The sequence below is a fragment of the Larimichthys crocea genome, chromosome IV (genome assembly GCF_000972845.2).
Source record: "Larimichthys crocea isolate SSNF chromosome IV, L_crocea_2.0, whole genome shotgun sequence".
In the NCBI taxonomy this organism is placed as follows: domain Eukaryota; kingdom Metazoa; phylum Chordata; class Actinopteri; family Sciaenidae; genus Larimichthys; species Larimichthys crocea.
In genome coordinates this window covers 4,258,086-4,281,725 of record NC_040014.1, presented here as the reverse complement: position 1 = coordinate 4,281,725, position 23,640 = coordinate 4,258,086, and the positions used below count along the sequence as shown (strand labels likewise).

General features: G+C 38.9%; 1 protein-coding gene across 3 annotated transcripts in view; it reads left to right on the top strand.

The window, feature by feature from the left end:
* The window catches only part of si:ch211-196i2.1 (collagen alpha-1(I) chain), a 97,782-nt gene that overhangs the window by 50,831 nt on the left and 23,311 nt on the right, over positions 1 to 23,640 (top strand). The window contains exons 7-30 of one of the 3 annotated variants that reach the window (XM_027278549.1): positions 4,037 to 4,705; positions 7,075 to 7,119; positions 7,467 to 7,586; positions 9,084 to 9,122; positions 9,224 to 9,277; positions 9,425 to 9,478; positions 12,666 to 12,773; positions 12,900 to 12,953; positions 13,299 to 13,352; positions 13,567 to 13,611; positions 14,215 to 14,268; positions 15,121 to 15,165; positions 15,275 to 15,328; positions 15,685 to 15,729; positions 15,840 to 15,893; positions 16,006 to 16,050; positions 16,342 to 16,395; positions 16,904 to 16,948; positions 17,038 to 17,091; positions 18,245 to 18,352; positions 18,605 to 18,658; positions 19,557 to 19,610; positions 19,705 to 19,749; positions 20,070 to 20,123. In XM_027278549.1, coding sequence (XP_027134350.1) covers positions 4,037 to 4,705; positions 7,075 to 7,119; positions 7,467 to 7,586; positions 9,084 to 9,122; positions 9,224 to 9,277; positions 9,425 to 9,478; positions 12,666 to 12,773; positions 12,900 to 12,953; positions 13,299 to 13,352; positions 13,567 to 13,611; positions 14,215 to 14,268; positions 15,121 to 15,165; positions 15,275 to 15,328; positions 15,685 to 15,729; positions 15,840 to 15,893; positions 16,006 to 16,050; positions 16,342 to 16,395; positions 16,904 to 16,948; positions 17,038 to 17,091; positions 18,245 to 18,352; positions 18,605 to 18,658; positions 19,557 to 19,610; positions 19,705 to 19,749; positions 20,070 to 20,123 — 2,007 coding nt within the window. Of the gene's footprint in view, positions 1 to 4,018; positions 4,706 to 7,074; positions 7,120 to 7,466; positions 7,587 to 9,083; positions 9,123 to 9,223; positions 9,278 to 9,424; positions 9,479 to 12,665; positions 12,774 to 12,899; positions 12,954 to 13,298; positions 13,353 to 13,566; positions 13,612 to 14,214; positions 14,269 to 15,120; positions 15,166 to 15,274; positions 15,329 to 15,684; positions 15,730 to 15,839; positions 15,894 to 16,005; positions 16,051 to 16,341; positions 16,396 to 16,903; positions 16,949 to 17,037; positions 17,092 to 18,244; positions 18,353 to 18,604; positions 18,659 to 19,556; positions 19,611 to 19,704; positions 19,750 to 20,069; positions 20,124 to 22,293; positions 22,348 to 23,640 lie in introns of all 3 variants that reach the window. The other 2 variants (XM_027278548.1, XM_027278547.1) reach the window with 2 other exon arrangements.

Sequence of the window (23,640 nt, the reverse complement as noted above, 5' to 3'; positions counted from 1 at the left end):
TATAAATTGGGTCTCAGGGGCCTGAGGGTTTGAAAACTGATGAAGCAGACGACCAGCATGACTATGAAAGACAAAAATGAGTTATCGTGACAAGAGCATTAAGGAATCAATATGGGAGCTGAAATCGTTCTGTCTGTTCATTAGCCTGCAGCCATGCATACTGACACAAGCTTAACCACTTGATACCCTGACTACCATTAGTTCGCCTATAGATCGGGGTGGGCCAGAACCTACTCACATTGAGCCTCCACTCAGGCAGTGTTGTTAGGATACAAAGACATGAACAAACACATTAAATAGGCACAATGTCCTTGCTTGCTTCAACCTGCTACCACAGAGCCAATAAAAAGACAGTGAGTGTTAACATTGTCTTGGCACATGATAGAAGGGTTTAAATGGTTACTTACTGAGATTATAAGAGGTTTGTTTGACAGCATAACTACCCAGATGCATGCAATGCAGCATCCACTCTCTATCTTCAATATTGTTGAACTGTCACAGAAATTGAATTCTTAAATTTAATGCTGATGACAGCTCATGGAGTTGCCCCTACTTTCCATAAACATACATTTAAATTATTTTGGACCTGTTATTTACATTACAGTCAGAGGCGTCATGTAATGTATAATGCTAAGATGATGACAAGGATTACTACAGTTAACACACGGTATGTAGAGTAGATCAGTTTAGATCAAAAGCTGTGTCAGCAATCCCACAGTAATGAATCATTGAATCATTTTTGTCTTGTCTCTACCTGTTTCATAACTTGCGGCAAATGTGCAGTCTCACAATACTGACAATGCTTATAATCATTAATGTTCTTTGTGACAAAGATAACATATATACATACATCAGAAAACACTGAGTTGCTGCATAACCTTCTGTCATTCACCTGAATTCAAATTCGATTATAACTTAATGTTTACTACTCTTGGTGCATTTTTAAAAAGTCAGTGTAAACAGTAACTGCATAAGAGTTAAAAAACAACAGTGTATAGTCTTCTCCCTTGGTCCAGACCAAATGAACCAAACTAGGTGTGAATACACCCTAAGATACATTTACTGACATCATCAGGGTTATCATAAGGCTGTGGCTCAGTACAAAGTGTGGGCTGTTCATTAGTTGCACGGTTCGTGGCATCACCTTTGGCTTCTTCTGTCTACTTGTGCAAGACACTTAACCCTAAATTCCTCCCAATGGGCAGGCATTTTAGCTAATGTAGAAAAGAACTATATAAGTGCAGTCCATTTACTATTTTTCTACACTTCAGACAACTCCCCCCAGACCCACTGAAGACATTATTTAACTAATTTCATAACCTGCACAGTGCGATAAGTTCACTTTTCCATTTTTATAGACAAGAGAGAGACAAGTACTTTAAATACATGGATTGCAGCACACACATGAATCAGCAGACTTCCTTAAAATATACAAAATAGGATATTTCATGGAGTATGTATTTTTTTGAATAGTATTTGACAGCTATCGGCTCCTGAATGACTGGCCAACGTGTCATAGTACTCCATCTAAGTATGCCCGGGGCTGGCGCTCATAGGGATATCTCACAGACCCGTGGGGAGATAAGCTGAGGGGACGGTGTTGACCAGAGCAGATCTAGTGTCAGCTTATCGACCAGGGCTGGCTGCCTGACTGCAGCCCGGGATAAGAGAGAGAGAAAGGGCCTTTGTTTTCAGTTGGGGCACCATGTTTGGTCTCTTGCCTATCTCAGCCCTTCACTGGCCCTCGTCATGCCTAGCCAACCTTCCACCAAAGGCTGGGTTTCACGGAAGATACAGTATTAAGACTGACTATTGTTCTAATATTTCAGATTTGCTGAATGAAATCCAGGTTCAACAGATAATTCCTGAGTGCCTTTTGGGTGTATCATTTTTTCTGATAATGCAATCAGAACATGCTCAATTGAATTTTGGCCTAACAGATGCCTGTAACCAAATAGGAAACCCTAACCCCTCATCTGTAATAATTGTACTAATTCAAAAAATGTCTATGGTACCATTTACTTCTTCATGTTTGATACCCACTCCGTATCTCCAGTTCTGTCCCAATGGCAACTTTTATTCAGTTCTCATATCACCACTTTATGAGAGCTGAGCAAATGTTGCCAGGGGTCAAACAGCATGAACCACTGCCTAGTGCCTTCTGTCCAAGGCAGGGATTGCCCAGATAGTTGCTTAATGATGATAAAAATGGTATTAAAAGAATTTATTCAGCAGAGATATCAAAACATTTCTCACCTCATAATTATATCAGCGTCAGGACACACACCTCAGTTTACACAAAAGTCACAATCAGTCTGCAGCTCTGAACCCCCATTTAACGCCTATATATTTACTATCTTTTTCTCTTTATCTCTGCTGCTTCCTCTTTCCAGTAAGAGCTGACACACATGCTAACTCCTCTATACATTAAATCTCATTGTAAGCATGCTAACTAAACTAAAGCTACTTTAGCAATGCAGTAAATATGCTAATGGTTTATGAATTACTGACTAATACTATCTAATGTTATGACTACACATACCCCGAATAGCATGCATCTGACCATATTACACCTGTAGAAGATTATAAAAGGTATAACTATTATGCTCTGAGACAAAATCTCTCTGCACACCCTCCAGTTCCCTTCTCCACCTCCTCCTCCTCCTCCTGTCCTGCTCTCCATATGCCTTCCAGCTCCACTTTAGTGCTCTCCATTTCAGCCCATTAGGGTCATCAAACAAAATTTACAGCCCTTTGGTCGCTTCCCCTGAAAGGCCTCTCTCACTGTGCCACCATTCCCCGAGGCCCAACATTCTGATGTGTTTTGTTGTGCAAGTGTGTGTTTGCGTGAGTGTGTATGTAATGCAATACAATAAGCATGGGAAAATGCCCGGGTCATGCGGTTTTGCATGTTGCTTTTGGAGTGTTTTTCACCTCTGGATACCACATAACTTTAAACTGTTGTATTTATTTTGAAGTGCCTGAGACTTAATACTCCACATTTTGACAGCTGATGATCTTAGCCAAAGTTTAGAGTAAGAACAATTATAGAATAGTTTTATTATAAGTCAGGTTTATTCATGTGACAGATATATCTTTAACTGAAGGAATACATGCTATTGAATGGTCAAGATAGAGGAGCCTGGGATAGAAAATGTGACAGAATTAAAAACTGTAGATATGGTACCTGACCTACAATAATAAAGGTCAAAGATTCACTAGAGACTCTGGCAGTGTGGAAAGTTCAATAAACATATTTACAGTGGTTTTGGGTCCAACTCCAACGAATTCAGTGAGAACCACGGAAATGTTAATTAGAGACATTCAAGTGTTTTGGCAAGAAATGAAACAAAAGTGATGTGTAGTTTTTTTTTTTTTATGGCAGATGGGTCAAGAGTAACTGTCTTGTAAAGATGAGAAATTGATCGACTTGAAGGCAGACGAAATCATGCCAGATGTCAGTGAGGAGTTGATGACAGTTTTCAAGAAGATTTTCAAGAAGAGAAGAAGATCTGAAGCAGTGTTTTTTTTTTCAGGGTTGTTGGAGACAACTTTAGGTAGAAAGAGCATCATTACACCGTCAATTAATGTCATACTTTGACATTAAAAAGGGATTTAACAGTTTTTGTGCAGGGATGAGACAGTAATGTTTATTATTTCATTAATGAGTCATGATTTAATATACTATGCCTTATAGATTCCTTCTTCTACTATGAACATCTTTATTGATTATTTGTGCTTTGCTCATCTTCATGTACAAAGTCTATACTCTCAGTGCTGTTCATTTATCATTGGTTTGTCTGAGTATAGTGATTCTCAGGAAATTACAAACTGGAATAAGTTGACATTTATGTAAGTAATCTTTATTGTTCCCTAGACAGACTCTCCCACACAATAAAATGTACCAAATTTTTTGTGACATCAAAACATGACACAAACCCAAAAACCACTGAAATAAATCAGTGAAGTATCTGGCTGTTCTCGAATGAGCCCCAGCTCTTTTTTTGTTTCTCAACAGAATATGTTTCTACAACAGGGGAGTTCTCGAGGGGACGGGACAGTGCCTTCAGGATCCAATCGATCCAAAGGTTCAGTGGGTCGTGGCGATGTCTTTGTCGTGGATGAGAACACTGACTTGTTGGATCCAATCTTCCAAAATGGTGGACAAGTCAACCCTCAGTGGAAGCCCTCCAGAAATGGATTTAAGGCAAACCAGAAGGGGAAGCCTGAACTTTCATCGAAACTATTGGACGAGAACATTACCACAGATAAAAAGACTGACTCCGGTGGGAGAACTTCATTGCTGTTCCCTGGAAAACCGTCAGATAACATCATTGACCTGGACATCGGAAGTACCACCAAGAAACCCTCTGTGGGATTTCCTGTACTTCCGAAGATCCCATCCGATCCCAGAACATCCACAGACTCCAACAAATTAAAGGGGGAGATGGATGGAAGTTTTAGGTCTGTCACAGCTACACCTCATGTCATCATCTCTGGTGTATCTGCAAAGGCAATAGTTGAGGAAGGGAGACACATCACAACTGATCATAGCACAAAGCACAATGGTAAACAACCACACAAGGAGCGCCCTGGCATGGTGACCATTGTATCCAGAGACAGAGACCTGGTCCTGGGCTCAGATGGCAAAACATACCGGCTCCAGAGAGGGCCACCAGGCCGAATGGGTCCACCAGGGCAGGAAGTGAGTGATCTTATGGTTTCCTTGTTGCTCTAATACACCTGTTTTGATGCTAATGTATATATCAGTGTAAGTGTAATCAGTGTCCTTTTTCCAAATGACAGCAAAATATGGAAGAAGTCCTCTTGATGCAAACCTCAATGAAAAAGTATTGTTTTGGTATCACTGCAGTCTTTTAGATATTTTTACAGCCAAGACTTGTTTCCCACTCATTTAACAGTATATTTGACATATCATATCAGAGCTTTCTGTTGTCAGATGACATAAAAAAAATTTAGGACAAGCCTTCTGAATGAAGAAAGTGTGATGTCTGTTTATGCTTTACCGCTTACAAGTGCTGTTCTCCATCAGCTGTCATCTGATTCTGATCAAGGAAGGTTAACACTGCTCAAACATATGTTGATCCATATTGTCTTTGATGCTACAATCTGAGCATTAAGTTAAAGAGTCCCCGTCATTTGTCATAGCATTACTCAATGTGACAATCTTAACCTCTGGCTGCGAAGTTATCTGATTGGTGCCAAGGAGTACAGTCATTTCATAATATTCAATTGGAAGGTTTACCTGGTGCAAGAGGTGGTGAGGTCATCAAAGGGACTGCAGGGCAGACAGAACCAGAACCAGACTGCACATCTGGTCTCGTCTGGGCCGGTCTCTGGAGTCACGCTGCCATAAAATCCACAGGATCACTCATCACGATTACTGTGATTAAAGACGGCTGTAGGGAACATAAAGGAAGACGTCCTGTTGGTTTAGAATAGTGTCCTCTCCTCTACTCGTGCTAGATTTCAGGTCGTGCTTCCTTAGATTTTTGTCGTTTTTAACAATTAACAAAACAAGTCAAAACAAACATGACTGTGAAAGAAACTCTACACATATTTCTGCCTATTGAGGCTCCTTCATTCACTCACAAAAGATATATTCTCAGATATAGTCTGAACAACTTTCCATTTTTTAAATTAGATGCCCCCATTAACAGCGGTAAAGAATACTCTTCTCTTTTATACATTTAACAAGTGTCCGCAGCATCATTTAACCAACCACTCAGTTGACTGCGGTAATATAAGTTCTTCATTCTCGTATTAGAAGAAGAAGCCAGATGTACCAGATGTCAATAGTATTTCTGAGAAAAGAGTATAGATACAGCTTAAATGGGAGGTTTTAACACCAATGCATCTCAGTATTCAACCAGGCAGGAAGAGTCTATGTTTAGAAAAAGTGACTGAGCAGACCAGCTATTTCAGATTAGCCCCCTCCTTTTATAATGCAGGTATAGCAGCCTAAGCCTCATTCAGGATTACTATTAAGTTCATCAAAAAATTATCAAATTACCCACTAGTCTAGTCTAGTTCTCCTCTAATATTACTATTATAATGATATTAATATTATTAATATTGGCTATCTGTTGTATCCATTTTAACACTGTATTTACAGTCACCATCTCACCTGAAATCCCCAGTTAGGGGTGATTGTGAATATATGTCAGTATGATTACTTAATGCAATAGTAGCATGATCAATTATTACTATCATACCAACTTTGATAAGAGCTCCCTTGAGACAATAAAATAATCAATATGAGAACAAGATTGATATATACTTCAGTGACGAGTAATTTATTTTTCCGGGTTCTGTTCTCTCCATGCTTCAACCAAATTTATATCCACAATATATTAATTTAGTACTCTCTAGTTTGTGCCTTAGAGTTATTACAGCCTGTAGAGCAGTCCAATGCCAGATTGCAAGTGCAGTTCAAGTCTTCCCCAATTATGTAAAAGTTGTGTAAAATGGACATAGTAGGGAAGAGATCATCAAAGATGTAGGACTGTCCTCATTTGGGTCTACTACTCAAGCTGCAGAAAATCATCAAAAAACTGGTTTTCAGACTCCAAAAAATGCCATAGTAAAAATGTAGGGAAATTTGCCAGGTTTGTCTAGATCATAAAAAGTGTCACTTAAAAAGCAGACAGGACATAGTGTGTGCAGCCATTCAAGCAACTTAAGCATAAAAATACTATATAACCCAATGCTTTATAAGTCATAAAGTTTTGGGGGTGTATTGGCATTCAGGTGTTGGAAATAAGACCCTACAATAAGTATTGTGCTTTTCAACAGACTGGGAGGTTTTACAAAGATCTGCTTTGCTTGTCTCTCAGGTCACAGTGTTTTGCTCCTAAGGAGCAGTAGTAAAGTCTTTAGTTTTAAATTACTCAGATGAATTGTGAATGACACAGCAGTTTTCAGTTTGAGCAATGGTTTACTTGTAGCTTTTTTTTAAGTAGTTGATAAATACTCTTATACCTTGGAGGGTGCTTTTTTTCTCTGTTTTTGTCCTTTGAGCTGTTTTATTGAGGCTTGTTACTGTTTTCACAGGGCTGTCCTGGTGACCCTGGCCTTCCTGGGTTTAAAGGTGATCAGGTAAGAGGAGCTTGTTTACGACTTAATAGCCTATGACGATGTGTTGAGTTAGTTCACTTGGCTCTTCAAAATTCAAGGGCTTCCGTTCTGTTCACCTCTGAAATAGAATATGAATATATACCTTTTTTTAAGCCAGGTTCCCCTCAGACATTTTAATACCTACTGCTATAAACTTCTCCCCTTGGTCCATTAATTCCATGTGTCGATTATTTATGCAGGAACCCAAATGCTGGATGAAATTACTTATGATGTAATGTTAAAAAACAAGGCTATGCTATGACACTAAATATTCCATCTAAATTGATTTGTCCTGCATAAATGTACAACTTCCTTTTAATTTCCCACAGGGTAAGATGGGCCCTGTAGGGAATCCAGGAAAAAGGGGGCAGCCAGGACCTCCTGGACCAGCAGGTTTACCAACACTCTACCTGTGGAAGAATACAGCAGAGGAATTGGCTGCCTTTCAGGTAAGATGGTAACCACAGCATACCTAAACTCAAGTAGTCTGTGCTGTTTTACAGTACGTTGTGCTCTTTTATAACCTATACTACCTATATTTTCATGTTTTCTCATGTTTTGGATCAACACCAGCTATTGTTGCAGTATAGATAAAATGTTGACAGCCAGTCTGGTTCATCCCCTTGCAAACTGTCTTCTGAGCTCGACAAGAAGAAACAGATCTTCACAGGGGTCTGATTTACTGACAGTCCATACTCAGAATAAATGTACAGTATCAGTTAGGCATGTTGGCTAAAATATGGACCAAAGCTCCTGTCCTAAACTTGATGGCTCTTTCATCTGTACCTCCATAATATTTTACTACTGAACAATAAAAACAACATCTGAACATGTTGGTCATAAAAGTATGTTTGAAAGAAAGTGGAAGATCACATCATGGATTAATAATCTCAGAAACATTTGAACGTTTACGTAATTATTTAATAAAAGGGTTTTATAGTTTTTGCATTTTTAGCCACACCAGCAGTATAGCTGGAATGGCAATGTCAATCTCTCAGTCAACTGACTGGTCAGCCCTTTGACTTTCACTCATTTGGTCCAGACCGAAGACATGGTATGGACAGGATGAATCCCTCAAGAAGAATTGTAATGGTTTTGGTGATCCACACTTTTTTTTAATCCAGTGTCAGTGCCAGTGTTTGTAAGCAGTTAGCAAACCCACTGGGACGGTTTACTGTACAGTAAGTGGGCTGTAGAATATATTGGGGGCTCAGCAGTTTCAATTTATTTTCCGCTGTTCGAGGATGTTATGGATAGAGGCAGAGAAATTAAATTGATACCTATCTTTTCATCTAAATCTTTATAAGCTAGCACATTGACTAGTGTTCCTTTCAACATATTTCCCAGTTGATGTTGCCAAAAAAAGATGGCTTTACTTGATCTTCTTAAGCCCTGGAGTAATTCATTGTCCATATTGGACATCAGATGTCCCATAAGACCCAAAACACTCACAAGATCCCCAGCAGACTATCAGTAACACCTTTGACTCTGCAGTTATAGTGCGTGCAAGCTGATCCTCTGTCCTCATCTGTTTAACCTCTTGGCAGTGGCCACAGCTGTATGTTGTAGAATACACCCAACAGTATGTCAGCATGATGAAGAACTGCAAGATTGTTACTGAAAAAAAGAGGATGGAAATGAAAGTCTGCTAGTAGTTTGGGAAGGCAATTTGTTACTGTATGTGCTTTGAACTTTATGTGGACAAGCTGCAGAGGTCACTCACATACTTATATTGATTTTAAATGTGGGTCATTGATGAGGCAAAGATAGATTTTTAACTACAGAGACTACGGAGTTTGGGAGAAGGTGGAATTCACATTACGTTATTCAAGTTACGTGTTCACGAATCAGGATTGACTCAATTGAATCAATAGGCTGCTTTTTTATTACCTTTATTTTATTTGTGCATCTAAAACTCATCCTGTGTGTTTCTATTCTTCCTGTAGCAAACCAATTTCTACCAGTTACTTTGTGCTGGTTGGCCTGTAAGTATGCTGTGACAATTAATATCCTTTCTTTGTTGAGATTTAGTTGTTGTGTTCGTTCCTGTTGACCTGAGGCTGGTTTCTTCTCTGTGAGCTTGCAGAGTAAAGAAGGCCCTGCAGGACCACCTGGAGAAATGGGCAAGACCGGCATACAGGTTAGAGATGGGCTGCATTCTCAATCATGAACACAAATGAATATATGCTTGAATATATAACATTTCTAAAAATGTTATATGTAATATAACAATCTCTCTATTCTAAACTGGTAAATGGTTTAAATCTTTCCTGATCATCCTACTCAGGGCCCACCTGGTGAACATGGGCAGCGAGGGCGACCAGGGATGCGAGGAGAGATGGTAAGTACCCAACTACTGAGGCCTTGCCAGACAAGGCAGGCTAAAAACAGATGTTCCTTTTATATATCTTCATTACTTGATTTTTCTGTTAAATATCTTTAGTTTCACAGAATCTTTAAAATATATTGAGTTTGTTTGAGTCCTTACTCTTCATTTGGGTTTAATGATGCTTATAGTTAATGGAATGGTCAAAATAAGATATCATATTCATTCCTCTTAATATAATCTGACATTTAGTGTCATTGCGAGCTTTGGAATGTTGAAAGTATAAAATCAAATTGTGTCGGACTGACTTGAATGATTGTTCATAGAGTATGAGTTTGTAAAAATAGACCCACTGCTGGATCAAGCACAGTTTAACAGTTAAATGTTAAGTTAAATGAAGGGTATCATAGCTAGTGGAACAGAGTGAGTGTGGTTAAAGGGAGTGGGTGTTTGGAAACCCTCTGCACATGAAACTCCCTGTGATGTCACCACTCTCATATTCAGGGAATAAGCAGTGAAAGTATTTTTATTGCTAAATTAAGGTGTTCCATATTTTATTCTAAATTTGATTATGCTGAGCCATAGTTGATGCAGTGAACTTGCATTATTGCATAAGTTTCACATTCTCTCCCTTCATGTAGTGCAGACTCACATCAGATCTGATAACGACTAACTGAATGAACAGTTTATAAAAGTGCAGGTAGATTTCACTGCGATACATCCATCGCAAAAACCATCTCAAAATACATAAACATACGAAGTCCACTGTGACCATATGGAAACTGTGAGCCTCTTGTCATATTGTGTGAGGTCTCAGCTGGGGAATGAGTTGGTAGTGACGACTAAACAGTGTGGTTGTGGATAGTTGGAAACACTCAATTGTCCGTACAACAGTCCTCTGCGTCTGCTTTAGATCCTAGATTCCAGCATTAAAAGTAGATCAACTGTTTGTGTGTGTTTGTGGTGGAGTCACTGTGCAGCAGACATGACTGAAATCATGATTTTGTGTGTGCAGAATGAACCAGAGTCAACCTTGTCAATTATATTGTGGCGTTGCTTGTCAGCACTGATGTATGCGTATCGTATACATGTATCCATGTAATAGTTTTGTTGGGTTGTGTGATGCCTGTGTGGTCCAGACCAAGTGGTATCCAACTTTAGGCCGTGATGTAAGGGGTCACAACAAAAATCTTAGTGTTTGCAGGATGATTAAAACAAAACAAAACAAAACAAAAAAAACAGAAAAAGCATTTTTTACAAATATATATTATACTAAAATGTGGAGGTGAAATCAATTTGGCTATCAAAATTATCAAAGATAAATAATAATAATTTAGTAAAGCTCTTTAGGGCACCACCCTTAAAGAGGAGAAAATGATTGACAATTAATTGATTGATTGTCATTCTCATAAACAATCAGTTTGAAACTCTAAATCATTAATAGCTACATTCAATACCCTATCAACAGAATTTTGAGTTGGGATAATAAAAACAAACTACGTGGACTAACCTAAAGAATAAAAGGGTGTTTGCATGTCATGTGTGTGTGTGTGAGGGTGCACGCCAGAAGGAATGTATCTGTCTTTGATCTACACACCGTATGTTTAACGTGCACGAGCTTGAAACACGTGTAACATCAGAGACAAAGAACATGCGGAGCTGGAGCTTAAAGTTTCCTCTCTGCCTATGTGGCTGTGTTTAAGGCACATTCAAGGTATGCGTGTGTATGTGTGTGTATGTGTGTGTGTGCGAGATCCTGTGCATGATAACGGTGCTAAAGAGTTAATTAGCTTGCATCCAAAAACCTTGTGTCTGTGTAAAGCGTAACATAACTAATCATGAACACGGCCACAACAATAAAACTTAGGTACGTTAGCAATCTGTAAAGGAAAAGAGCTTTGGCATGCTGCTTGTTAGGCAGCAACTTGTGAGTCAGGCTCGAAAAGTTTTGGTTCGTGAAAATCTTTGTGCTGCCAAGAAAACTGGCTCACTCTTATTGTCCTCTCTGAAGAGCTAACCACTTGGCGTTAACTATCTTGTTGCTCCTTGTGAAGTCAGTTGTCAGACTGTGTGCTGCAGATGCTGACTAAGATCATTTACTCTTGGTTAGTGGTGTGCTGACCAGAGATCTTAAGGACAAACAGGCTTTTATGTTGAGACCATAATCCCTTTTTCATCCTTTCTCCGAGGCCAAAAGGACTCTTTGGCAAGCTGTTCAGAATTTGTAGAAACATACAACCTATGATGAATGGCTCTAAGTGTCCTTTTTAAATGGTCACATGCCAAGAAAGTTGAAAACAACTTGTCTAGACAATGCTCCACTGCTGCAAATCTGTCCCCAGACCAACAGGTTAAATCTGGGTGAAGGAAAAAAAGTGAGAAACCTACAACTAATGTGCTCATGAGGAAGACCCTGAACTTCCAACTACTCCATGAAGCTGCTCAGTGTCCAGAAAGTTTAGATTGTATTTGTACAGACACCTTCCAAGTGTAGTAAGTGAATGAAATTATTAATCATTCAAAAAATCACTAATGTTTTGGTGGCATCTTTGTACACTACAACTGCCAGCTCCATGAAATACACCTAGCACATCTTCAACAGTAGCTGTGATAGTGGGGCCACATAACATTAAATTACCAAATGCTTGTGGTGGTTGGTTGAGAGCAAAACCACAAAAATAGTATTTACAAATCAGGAATTGCTTGGCTTGAGAGAGAGTGTGTGTAGCGGTTAAGAAAAAAAAAAACTTTCTCTAAAAAAATAATCAGTCACTTATTATCCTGGTCTTTGCATGTGTCACGCTCGTCGTCTGCACCTTAAAATATACACTGTCCACCACCAGTACAGGTGTTTTAGCCATTTACTGTGAATATGTACATGTTTTCCACCTGTCTTCAGGCAGAGTTATTGCAGGCCACAATATCCTTGACAGTGTGTTGTTATTCAGGTGATGCCTTGTCTGTGTGATGAATGGCTCTGCTGAGTGGTGGAGAGGGTCAGTGTCTTCACAGTACAAACACAATAATTTATAATGTATTTTCCACAGCAGCTGTAGAGTATTATGATTTTTCTCACTGTTTTTCTCTTTTTTTTGTTGATGTTGTCTTGAAGTGTCGTATAAAAATGTCATAGCTATCCTCTAACAGGCTGATAAATAAGCAGTCAGTATCTACAGTGATGATGAATTATTGTGTCTGACAGGGTGAACGGGGTCACAGGGGCCCCCCAGGACGAGAAGGGCCCCCAGGGAGAGATGGGGAAAATGGAGAAGATGGTGAGCCCGGATCACCTGGTGCTCCTGGATCACAGGTGGGCACAACACCAGATGAACAGTTCAATGTCATATAAAAAGTACAGTATCAGTGTGTTATAGTTGGTAAATTGTGTGTTTTTTAATTGTAGTAATTTTTCCATCTTGTGTCTGATTGATCTCAGGGTCTGTGGGGATACAGGGGAGAACGAGGGTCCAAAGGGGAAAAAGGTGATGAGGTAAGGAACGAAACACCACAACTGCTTTTGTATCGATATGCATTTTTTAGATTTACTGTTTGTGAAAAAGAAGCCAAGATGCATATTCCAATAATTCAGCACTTATATTGTCATTTACTTAATGTTTTACATTTTATGTTGAATGTTTTACATATGACAAGCTGCCACTTTGATTGTTTCTTTTATTTGGGTCTGTGTATCATTTGAAGGTGGTCAAATATCAGATTATTATTTTATTTTTTTTATTAATACAAGGTCACATTTGACACCCATGTATGCAGGATAAAATGAGAAATAAATTACATTTACACTAACAAAGATGTTTTTCTTTCTCTACCTCTCCAGGGTCTCATTGGCCTAAAGGGTCCAAAAGGGGAAATTGGCGAACGTGGCAAGAAGGTACTCTTTTTTGCAATTTAATACACAAAGCTTCTTCTTACACAGCTAACACAAACAGTACGAAACAATGAAAACACTCTGGCCCTCAGTGGCTTGTTTTTATGACGTACTATGCATGGTTAAAAACAGACAGACCATACTGCTCTTATGACATCTCTTTTTGAACAATACAATATAGTGTAATGATCATAAACTGTTTCTTTTCTTTGTTTAGGGCTCAACTGGTGCACTGGGCCCACCTGGTCCTGTTGGACCCCCAGTGAGTGTTCATTACTCTCTGATGTTTGCCTGCCTTTTATTAAAGTAACAAGGCAGGACTTTCTGCATTTTACATGCTATTCATAAGCCTTGGAAAGAAGTGGAAGGTTCATAATCCAGGCGCATGTCTCCTTTATCTGTGACATTAAGCTGCTTACATTATTATATACAACATTTCATATACACGTACTGCTGGACAGGATGTCAGCACATTACAGTATCAATTTAAAACAATAAAAAACAGCTGTTCCCGTGTAATACGTTTCTTACACATCCAACTGGTGTAAAATGAGAGCAACAAAACAAACAATCAGCTTTTGTGAAAGGAAAACGTGTGCCTCTGAATCCTTTCTAATCCCTCTTTGAACTCTGAATCTGAGCAGCAAGGCCCGGACTCCCAGTTTTTCTTCGCTCTATTGTAAGGTTTACTTTGATTCTACTTGACATGGAATCAGAATCTCTGCCTCGTAGTATTAGCACAGGAACTCTGACCACTAGGAAGTAATCTGTTTGATTAATCCTCCCTTTGAATACAGTGTTTTCTGTGTATTTTAATGATATATCATTATTAAGTTGACATTGAGTACCTGAATCTTCTCTGCAGGGGCCTCAGGGGATCCGAGGTGGCTATGGGCCAGAGGGGCCGCGTGGACCCGATGTGAGTGATATCCCATCCGACTCTAGTTGCTCGAGTAGTTTATCTTGAGCCTTTCAAAAGAAAGTTTTGTTTTTGTCTCTCTTGTTTATCATGTTTATCACACTTCAATAAGACTGCTTCATTATATTGTCATGTGGTAGTGAGTGATAAAGGATTGGTTCAACAAAAAATTTCAGTTCAGTCATGAGGAGAGTCATAGCCGAATGGTTAAAACACATGGTTGCATGGTCTCTGGTCCGGGTGGGTTCCATCTGGCAACCTTTGTTGCGTGTCACACTGCTTTTTCTCTCCAGTTTCATGCCTGTCGCTTCACTGTCAGTGTCTAAAATAATAAACAAAACAAAAAGAACACAAAAAAAAACTTCCATTCATGAAATAATCATCCCATAGCAACGGAAACCAGTGTATTTGTGCCAACAGCAAAAGCACAATAAATAAATGATCTACTGTATTTATATGTCATCTCATTACAATTTATTATGATTGGCTTCTTTTTGTGGTTTAGCTCAGAAAATGTGTACAGTGTTTGTATTTTTTTCTTTAAACAGCTTGTTTTGAAGCAAACAGGAATGTTTGACACCACAGTGTCAAATATTTTGTCCCATTGTTGCAGCTGTACCAAGTACCTCAGTGACGTAAATGAAAGTTGAAAATGACACACTGTCTGGATGCTGTGTTTGAATTTCATACAAACCTCTAGTAGTCATTAAATGAAATTAGCGGTCAGTGATAATTTTCATTTTGAGTGAATTATTTCTTTTAAAGCTAACATACAGTTGTATTTGTTGTAAGATAAACTGAAACAGTGTGTATTACTTTCTGTCATTCACGCTGTTACGATCTCGTTACCAGGGAGAAAATGGACTGGATGGCCCTCCAGGTCTGCCAGGACTGACGGTGAGCAGACAGACAGATTAGATGACAAAATATCTGTCATTCATATGTGTATTCATATTTATTAATCATGAACACATGAATGATATTTAATTGTGTGTTTGTGTCACAGGGAGCACCAGGTTTGACAGGGCGAGTTGGCGCTCAAGGAGTTAATGGCTCAAGGGTAAGATTACACAACGATGTATTTATTAATTTGTACTGATCAGCAAGTTAAAGGTGGTTTTCCCTAGAGGCTGTGACTAATAATTACTTTTGACTATGACTGTTAGACTGTCCAAGCACCCAAATACAACAACCCAATTAAAGACATTCAGTTAATAGAATTTTTGGTATTTCTGTTTGATTAATTACATGACAAATAGTTGTGGGGTGCAATATATGATGAATCAAATTTAAAATATAGCAAATGTAATTTTGTTGTATTTAATGGCTTGGAAGTTTTATAGATGCCAAACTGAGCATTTAAACTCAGTTTGTAAGTTACTTCCTGTGTGCATCAATCGTTTATTGTTCTTTCAGGGGGACATGGGACCTGCTGGAAGTATCGGCCTCACAGGCCCTCAGGTATACATTCTGTTAGGTTACATGTATATGCTGCAGTTATTCAACTTTCTGGAAATGTTTGGACACTGTGTTTGGTTTAAAATGTATTACCTTCCTTTTCTTTCAACCAGGGGCCTCCAGGTTTAGAGGGACAGATGGGACCTCCAGGACTCAGAGGACCCCAAGTGAGTACGGTTCAAGGAAAGACTGTTAATGCAGATTTTTTTACCGGCTGCTTCATTGACTTGCAGCTGGTAATGTGCAGAAGGTTAATGTTAATCTCTGCACTTTTAACAGGGACATCCAGGTCTGATGGGTGCTCCTGGACCTAAAGGAGATCCTGTGAGTTTGTTCTCATCAAGTTTGTTGCTAATTTCTCTGATGTTATAAATAATTGATAGAAAATGAAGAAAGAGGCGGGTAGTTGCTTATAATTTCATTCTGCTTCTGAAAAAGGAGCATGACAGAAAAGGTTTGAGGTCCACTGGTTAAGGCCAAGTTGTGTCTGCTTTCCATTGTACAGATAAGGTTAATGTGCATGCAAAGACAGTGTACCATGAAAGAACAGAAAGTGCAGTATCTTATCATTGTTTTCCCTTCTGTGCTGTTTCTTTCTTTTTGTTCTCATATCAGGGGCCTGTGGGGCCCATGGGTGCCCGGGGGGAACCTGGCTTTGAGGGGCCCATGGTGAGTTGCATTTAAACATATTCTCCAGGGTGTTACATCATTACATAACATTCCAACACATGTTGACGAGATGTTCAGTATGTAGTGTTTGAAGCAGATGTCTGGAGTGTTGTGAGTGATGCTGCACCATTTGTCACCAGAATGAATGTTTAAATATATAATAACTTACAAAATAAATAAACTGTAAATATATTTTCTCATTGATCTCTATGAGCACCCTAACGGCATACTGCAGCCTCACAGTGCCATCTACTGGTAGTAGTATTGTGGATCATGATGCTGTAAGACACATAAGCTGCTGTGTTTCTTATTTACTCTTTGCACGTCATTCTTTGTTCTCATAGAAGTACTTCAAAATAACATGTGTTCCTACCATTTCATCATCTAATTCATCTTTTAAATTATTTCAATGTGGAATGTGGTCATTGCCTTTGTCTACATTTAGCTTCTAACTTTTTGCTTATTGGTCCTTAAGTGTTTAATCATCATTCATTGGGATTATTTACAGGGTGCACCAGGAGAATGGGGTCCTATGGGTTTTCCCGGGGTAACGGTATGTTCTCATGATAGATTTATAAACATGTTTACTGCAAAACATTATTGGCTGACCCTCCCTTTGACCACTATCCTCTGTTTTTTCAGGGTAACAGGGGACCAGATGGGGACAAAGGGGATCCAGGACCTAAAGGCGACAAAGTAGGAGTCAGTTTAATAACACTAAAAGAGAGTGCTACAGAGTGACTTATAGGAATAGTTCAGCATTTTTGGAAAATATGCTTATTTGCTTACTAGCCTCCCTAAAGCAAAGTAGTTAATGTGTTTTTTCTTGTTTGTATAATCCATACAAATCTGAATTGAAAACAACACAGTGCAAAAATCATGCAAAAATATTTTGTAGATTTAATATTTTGTAAGAATATTTTGAGTTGTATGGGTCAGGGTTTTTTTAATATTCGCACCCACTTGATTCAGTTACAAGAGCCAGTCTGCATCCTCAACGCACACAAATAGACCTGTCTTGACCCACAAACCACCAGCTTCATTACAGTAGCACAGCGGTCAGGACCGAGTGCCACAGTGCTCTCCAAGGTGCTGATCTTGCTGCTGGTAGCTGGTAGAAAGCTGTCCAGAATGCTCTCTTTGTTCGCCACTCACAATAGTGAGAAGATCTATGCTAAAGCAAAAAGGGTCACTCGTAGCCCCTTCTTTCTGAATCCAGCCTCAATACTCAGAAACCTCTGGACTGATAAAGCTGCTGGCATGTGTGTGCTTGAGGGAAAGAGGGAGAGTGACAGAGAGAGGGGAAGAGAAGGTGGAAGGTAAACTATTGCATGCAGTGTTTCTGTCAGCTATTAAAAACTTAATCAGGATGCTGCTTTGTAACTTTTTGTGACTTTTGGCTTCAGGATGGCTTCAGGATGTGGGTCACCATTGTTGGTATTCTTGTAAACATCTTTTACCGTTTTTCCTGTGCAATTTGCTATTATCAGTGTTCCAAGTTGTACTCACCAAACGGTTCATTGGACAAACATGTTGTTAATTGCTTGTTTCATCCTGATGGCTTGCATGAGAAGGTGCATATTTGTGGGATTTCATCATTAGCATAATTAGTGGCCAGAAAAATACCATGCAAGGCTGCCTGTCTGCTCTATCTGTAGAAATTTTCATTCTCAAAATGACACATGCAACTTCACAGAGACGATCAGACAAATAAGCATAATTCCCAAAAGGCAAAATTATTCCATGTCTCATGTATTGTATAATTCTGAAAGGTCTCTATGCTGTTTTATAGTGAGAAAATGTTTCTTTCTGTTTTTTATTTTGTTTTTTTTTATTTTTTTTATTTTAGGGTGTTCAAGGGGCAACAGGTATTAGAGGTCCTCAGGGAGAGAGGGGCCCCATCGGCTTCCCGGGTTTTCCAGGCACTAAGGGCCAGCTTGGCCCCACAGGCACAGAGGTACAGTGTACAGCCCAGTGGTTAATCATTGTTTTTGTAACACTTATCAACAGTAAAGTGCAAGAAGAATGTAGAATTTTCCCAAGCAAGTATGATTTTTTTTAAGTGTTGTCCATGAATGTTTTTTTCTAAATACACTTGACTGCTAGATTATTAACCGACACTGTAACAATATACTATTACATGCTGTCTGCTGAAGGTGAAAAAGGAGATTAGCTTGACTGATTTTTATTGTTTTTTTTCTTTATTCAGGGCACAATTGGAGAAACTGGCCCCCAGGGAAAACAGGGCAGCCATGGGTTAAAGGTCAGTGATGATTTGTGTGTCTGAACACCAAGAAATGTCAGATGACTTCATATGTTGAGCCAAACATCATTCAACTGTGAAACATTAGAGCTTCCAGGGGCCTCCTGCATGTAAACATTAACAATTTGATATTGTGAAGTAAATGACTGCAACAACATGGATTTGATGCCCTCCTGTTTCTGTTTCTGCAACCATTCCACTGCAATATTTAATGTTTAAATCAGAAAAGCAAAAAGTCATATATCCATTTTTCTGCAGCATGCAAGTCACAGCTGGAATCATTTTCAGCTCTCGAGTAATGGTTTAATCTTTTTTTTTAAATGAAAAGAGCTGAAGTTATATTTTGGTGATCTTTCAGACAATAGGTCGAATATTTCAGTCTTGATAGTTGACTGTGTCTTCTGCTATGAATGTTGAACGAACAAACTGTTGGCCAACTTTATTTAACTATCACATGGCTTACACTGCATTCCAGACAAGAAATTCAGAAATTTCTCCTATTGTTCTATTTCTGACCTCATTCTAGAAAAAGTACAATGTAGTCAAAGTCATTCCTTATTGTAAAATTGTTGTTTGCCATCTGTTTTGTTTATATATACAAGGCTGCACTGCTCAGGCTTTAATTGTGTGTACACTTGAACTTGGAACGCTTGGAAGTGGGAAGTTGGGAATTTAACTGGAACGCAGCATTAATATACAAGACTACCCGTTACTTTTCCGTTAAACCGTTAAAACTCCTCTACTGACTCACTATGCAAAGTCTTACAGAGACACCTACTGGCCAGAGAGTGAAGTGTCAGTCAATAAAATGTGTTTATTGACTCTAACCAGGAGGTAGTCTTGTACATGTGGATATTGATACTCAATCACAGTCACTAACATCTGAACCTCTTTGAAGGGGAACAGGGGACCAGATGGACGAAACGGCAAACCAGGACCCAGAGGGAACAAGGTAAGATTGTAATAGTAAACAGGAGAAACATGTTTTGTATTCCACTGTGAGCTTCTTTGTACTGATGTTGTCTTCTCTCTTTACCTTTCTCCAGGGTCGGCCTGGACAGAGAGGCCACACTGGCCAGCCAGGGCCATCGGTAAACTTAAAGCCTGTCAAACATGAATCAAAATGTAGTCAAGCCTAAAGTCTTTATAGCTATGCATCAAGATGCAGATTGAATATCAGATTTTATTGCCACTCGTTTTAGCATGGTTAGCAGATTTGTTATCATAATCAGATTATTTGAAACCCTTATGTATATCTGTTTATATTACCTATTCTGTTCTAGATCAGCCTTAGACCTCTGTCTATACTCACCTGTCGTACTGACCTGCAGAGAGAAAAACACAAAAATAATGTTTAGATTTTTTTACGCTACGTAATGAAAAGTTTTGTGTTTGTGTGGCTCTGTCACAGGGTTTGCCGGGGCCACCTGGACCAGAGGGAGCAGAAGGAAAGCCTGGTACACAGGTTCCCATTCTCTATCATATTTCAATTCCATCACCTGTAAATGCTCTGTCTGTGTGTTGACTTCCTTTTTCATACACATCTCATTACCCAACTTGGTTTTAGTCCTAAATGTGTGACTTTTCAATGCTAAAACTGGTGATAAAGTATAGAGAGAAGAGACACTTCACTTCCTTAAGCTGTGGAATACAAGAAGTGACAGACTGACTGCTAAAATGGAAATGCCCTCAAACTGTCAGAGGTTACTCTTACAGTATGTAGTAATTGTTGGTTCAGACACCAGGAGGCAGTCTTTGTCCGACGAGGTGACGCTGAGCTGTAAGTGGTGCAGGGTTCATACTGGATCACTTGTCTCGAGTATTCATCACTGTATTTTATACAATATTGAAAGAAAGTGCTTAAACTCACTGGGATTTGTTTAATTCTATGTAAATCTTCATAATCAAACAATTTGTTAACTGACTGTTTAGCAGATTGATTGATAATTGGCACATTCTCTAGTTCTAGCTTTTCGAATATGAGGAATTGTATAATTATGAACTGTTGGTTCAAGATGTCACCTTGGCCTCTGCAAACTTGTAATGGACAATTTTCTTATTAATTTTCTTATTATTAATTATAAAAATAATCAACAGATTAGCTGAAAAAAGGAAAATAATTGTCATTTGCAAATTGGGGAGACTCAGTTGAGTCTTGACTACAGATTCACTTAAGAAACGTGAAAAGAAAGAAAATATGCAGCAACAAATGATACAAAGTTCTAATTAAATTTATTTGACATTTTGGGGAAAATGATTAATCGCTTTCTTGCCAAAGGGTTAACTGAGGAGATACCACTCTCTTATCTGTCTGGTAAACATGTAACCACAGCCAGAGTTAGCCCAGTTTAGCTTAAAGACTGGATACAGGGAAGCAGCTATTCTGGCCCTGTGCAGTTACAAAATCCCCCTTCCGGCACCTCTAAAGCTCACTAACTAACATGTTGTAACTGTTAAAGAATTAATTAAAACCGTATATCCACTTGAGTCTTTGAACAGAGCCTGTTTCTCACCCCTGTGCTTCCGGTATTTTTGCCACAATAGTCACTCATTTCAGCCTACAGCATGAATACTGTAAAGATGGCAGCAGAGTATGACCAAAGTGCGTACAGTAATACCACCTTAGACCGAAAGTTATTGTTAAATATTTTATATTGACCATAACGCCATTTTTTCATGACCCTTAACCAGTGGCTTTCTTGTCCTTAACTTATTCATGCTGCTATATATAAATTTTTAAATGTTAATATTATTATTATTATTATTATTATTATTATTATTGTATCGGCACTGACACAAAGAGCAGCCGTGCTGGGGAAGTGTAAAGCAGACAGCAGCTCTCTCTTCATGTCTCACCTCTCACCACTTGTAGCAGCGGTAGCTCGTCAGGCTAACAGCAGCAGCGTTTCACGCATGATGAGTTTGTGTCACATTAACTTCACGAACAACGAGCACGACGATGAACCGCTTCATCCATCCTGTGACCTTCACTGAAGCGTGTCAGCAGACGGACGGAGGACGGGCAGGCAGCAGACCGTGTTTTTGTTCTGGGCTAGTTGGAGCCATGTTTTTTTTTTTTTTTTTTGCAATCCCCCCCCCCCCCCAAACTCCACTACATCTGAACCTCTTTGAAGGGAACAGGGGACAGATGGACGAAACGGCAAACCAGGACCCGAGGGAACAAGGTAAGATGTTAATAGTAAACAGGGAACATGTTTTGTATTCCACTGTGAGCTTCTTTGTACTGAGTGTCTTCTCTTCTTACCTTTCTCCAGGGTCGGCCTGGACAGAGAGGCCACACTGGCCAGCCAGGGCCATCGGTAACTTAAAGCTGTCAAACATGAATCAAAATGTAGTCAAGCCTAAAGTCTTTATAGCTCATGCTCAAGATGCAGATTGAATATCAGATTTTATTGCCACTCGTTTAGCATGGTTAGCAGATTTGTTATCATAACAGATTATTTGAAACCCTTATTTATATCTGTTTTATATTACCTATTCTGTTCTAGATCAGCCTTAGACCTCTGTCTATACTCACCTGTCGTACTGACTGCAGAGAGAAAAACACAAAAATAATGTTTAGATTTTTTACGCTACGTAATGAAAAGTTTTGTGTTTGTGTGGCTCTGTCACAGGGTTTGCCGGGGCCACCTGGACCAGAGGGAGCAGAAGGAAAGCCTGGTACACAGGTTCCCATTCTCTATCATATTTCAATTCCATCACTGTAAATGCTCTGTCTGTGTGTTGACTTCCTTTTTCATACACATCCATTACCCAACTTGGTTTTAGTCCTAAATGTGTGACTTTTCAATGCTAAAACTGGTGATAAAGTATAGAGAGAAGAGACACTCACTTCCTTAAGCTGTGGAATACAAGAAGTGACAGACTGACTGCTAAGATGGAAATGCCCTAAACTGTCAGAGGTTACTCTACAGTATGTAGTAATTGTGGTTCAGACACCAGGAGGCAGTCTTTGTCCGACGAGGTGACGCTGAGCTGTAAGTGGTGCAGGGTTCATACTGGATAACTGTGTCTCGAGTATTCATCACTGTATTTTATACAATATTGAAAGAAAGTGCTTAAACTCACTGGGATTTGTTTTAATTCTATGTAAATCTTCATAATCAAACAATTTGTTAACTGACTGTTTAGCAGATTGATAATTGGCACATTCTCAGTTCTAGCTTTTCGAATATGAGGAATTGTTTAATTATGAACTGTTGGTTCAAGTGTCACCTTGGCCTCTCAAACTTGTAATGGACAATTTTCTTATTAATTTTCTTATTATAATATAAAATAATCAACAGATAGCTGAAAAAAGAAAATAATTGTCATTTGCAAATTGGGGAGACCCAGTTGAGTCTTGACACACAGATTCACTTAAGAAACGTGAAAGAAAGAAAATATGCAGCAACAAATATACAAAGTTCTAATTAAATTATTTGACATTTTGGGAAAATGATTAATCGCTTCTTGCCAAAGGGTTAACTGAGGAGATACCACTCTCTTATCTGTCTGGAACATGTAACCACAGCCAGAGTTAGCCCAGTTTAGCTTAAAGACTGGATACAGGGAAGCAGCTATTCTGGCCCTGTGCAGTTACAAAATCCCCCTCCGGCACCTCTAAAGCTCACTAACATGTTGTAACTGTTAAAGAATAATTAAAACCGTATATCCACTGAGTCTTTGAACAGAGCCTGTTTCTCACCCCTGTGCTTCCGGTATTTTGCCACAATAGTCACTCATTTCAGCCTACAGCATGAATCTAAAATATGGCAGCAGAGTATGACCAAAGTGCGTACAGTAATACCACCTTAGACGAAAGTTATTGTTAAATATTTTCTATGGACCATAACGCCATTTTTTCATGACCCTTAACCAGTGGCTTTCTTGTCCTTAACTTATCATGCTGCTATATATAAATTTTTAAATGTAAAATTATTATTATTATTATTTTTATTATTATTGATAAATAATCATCT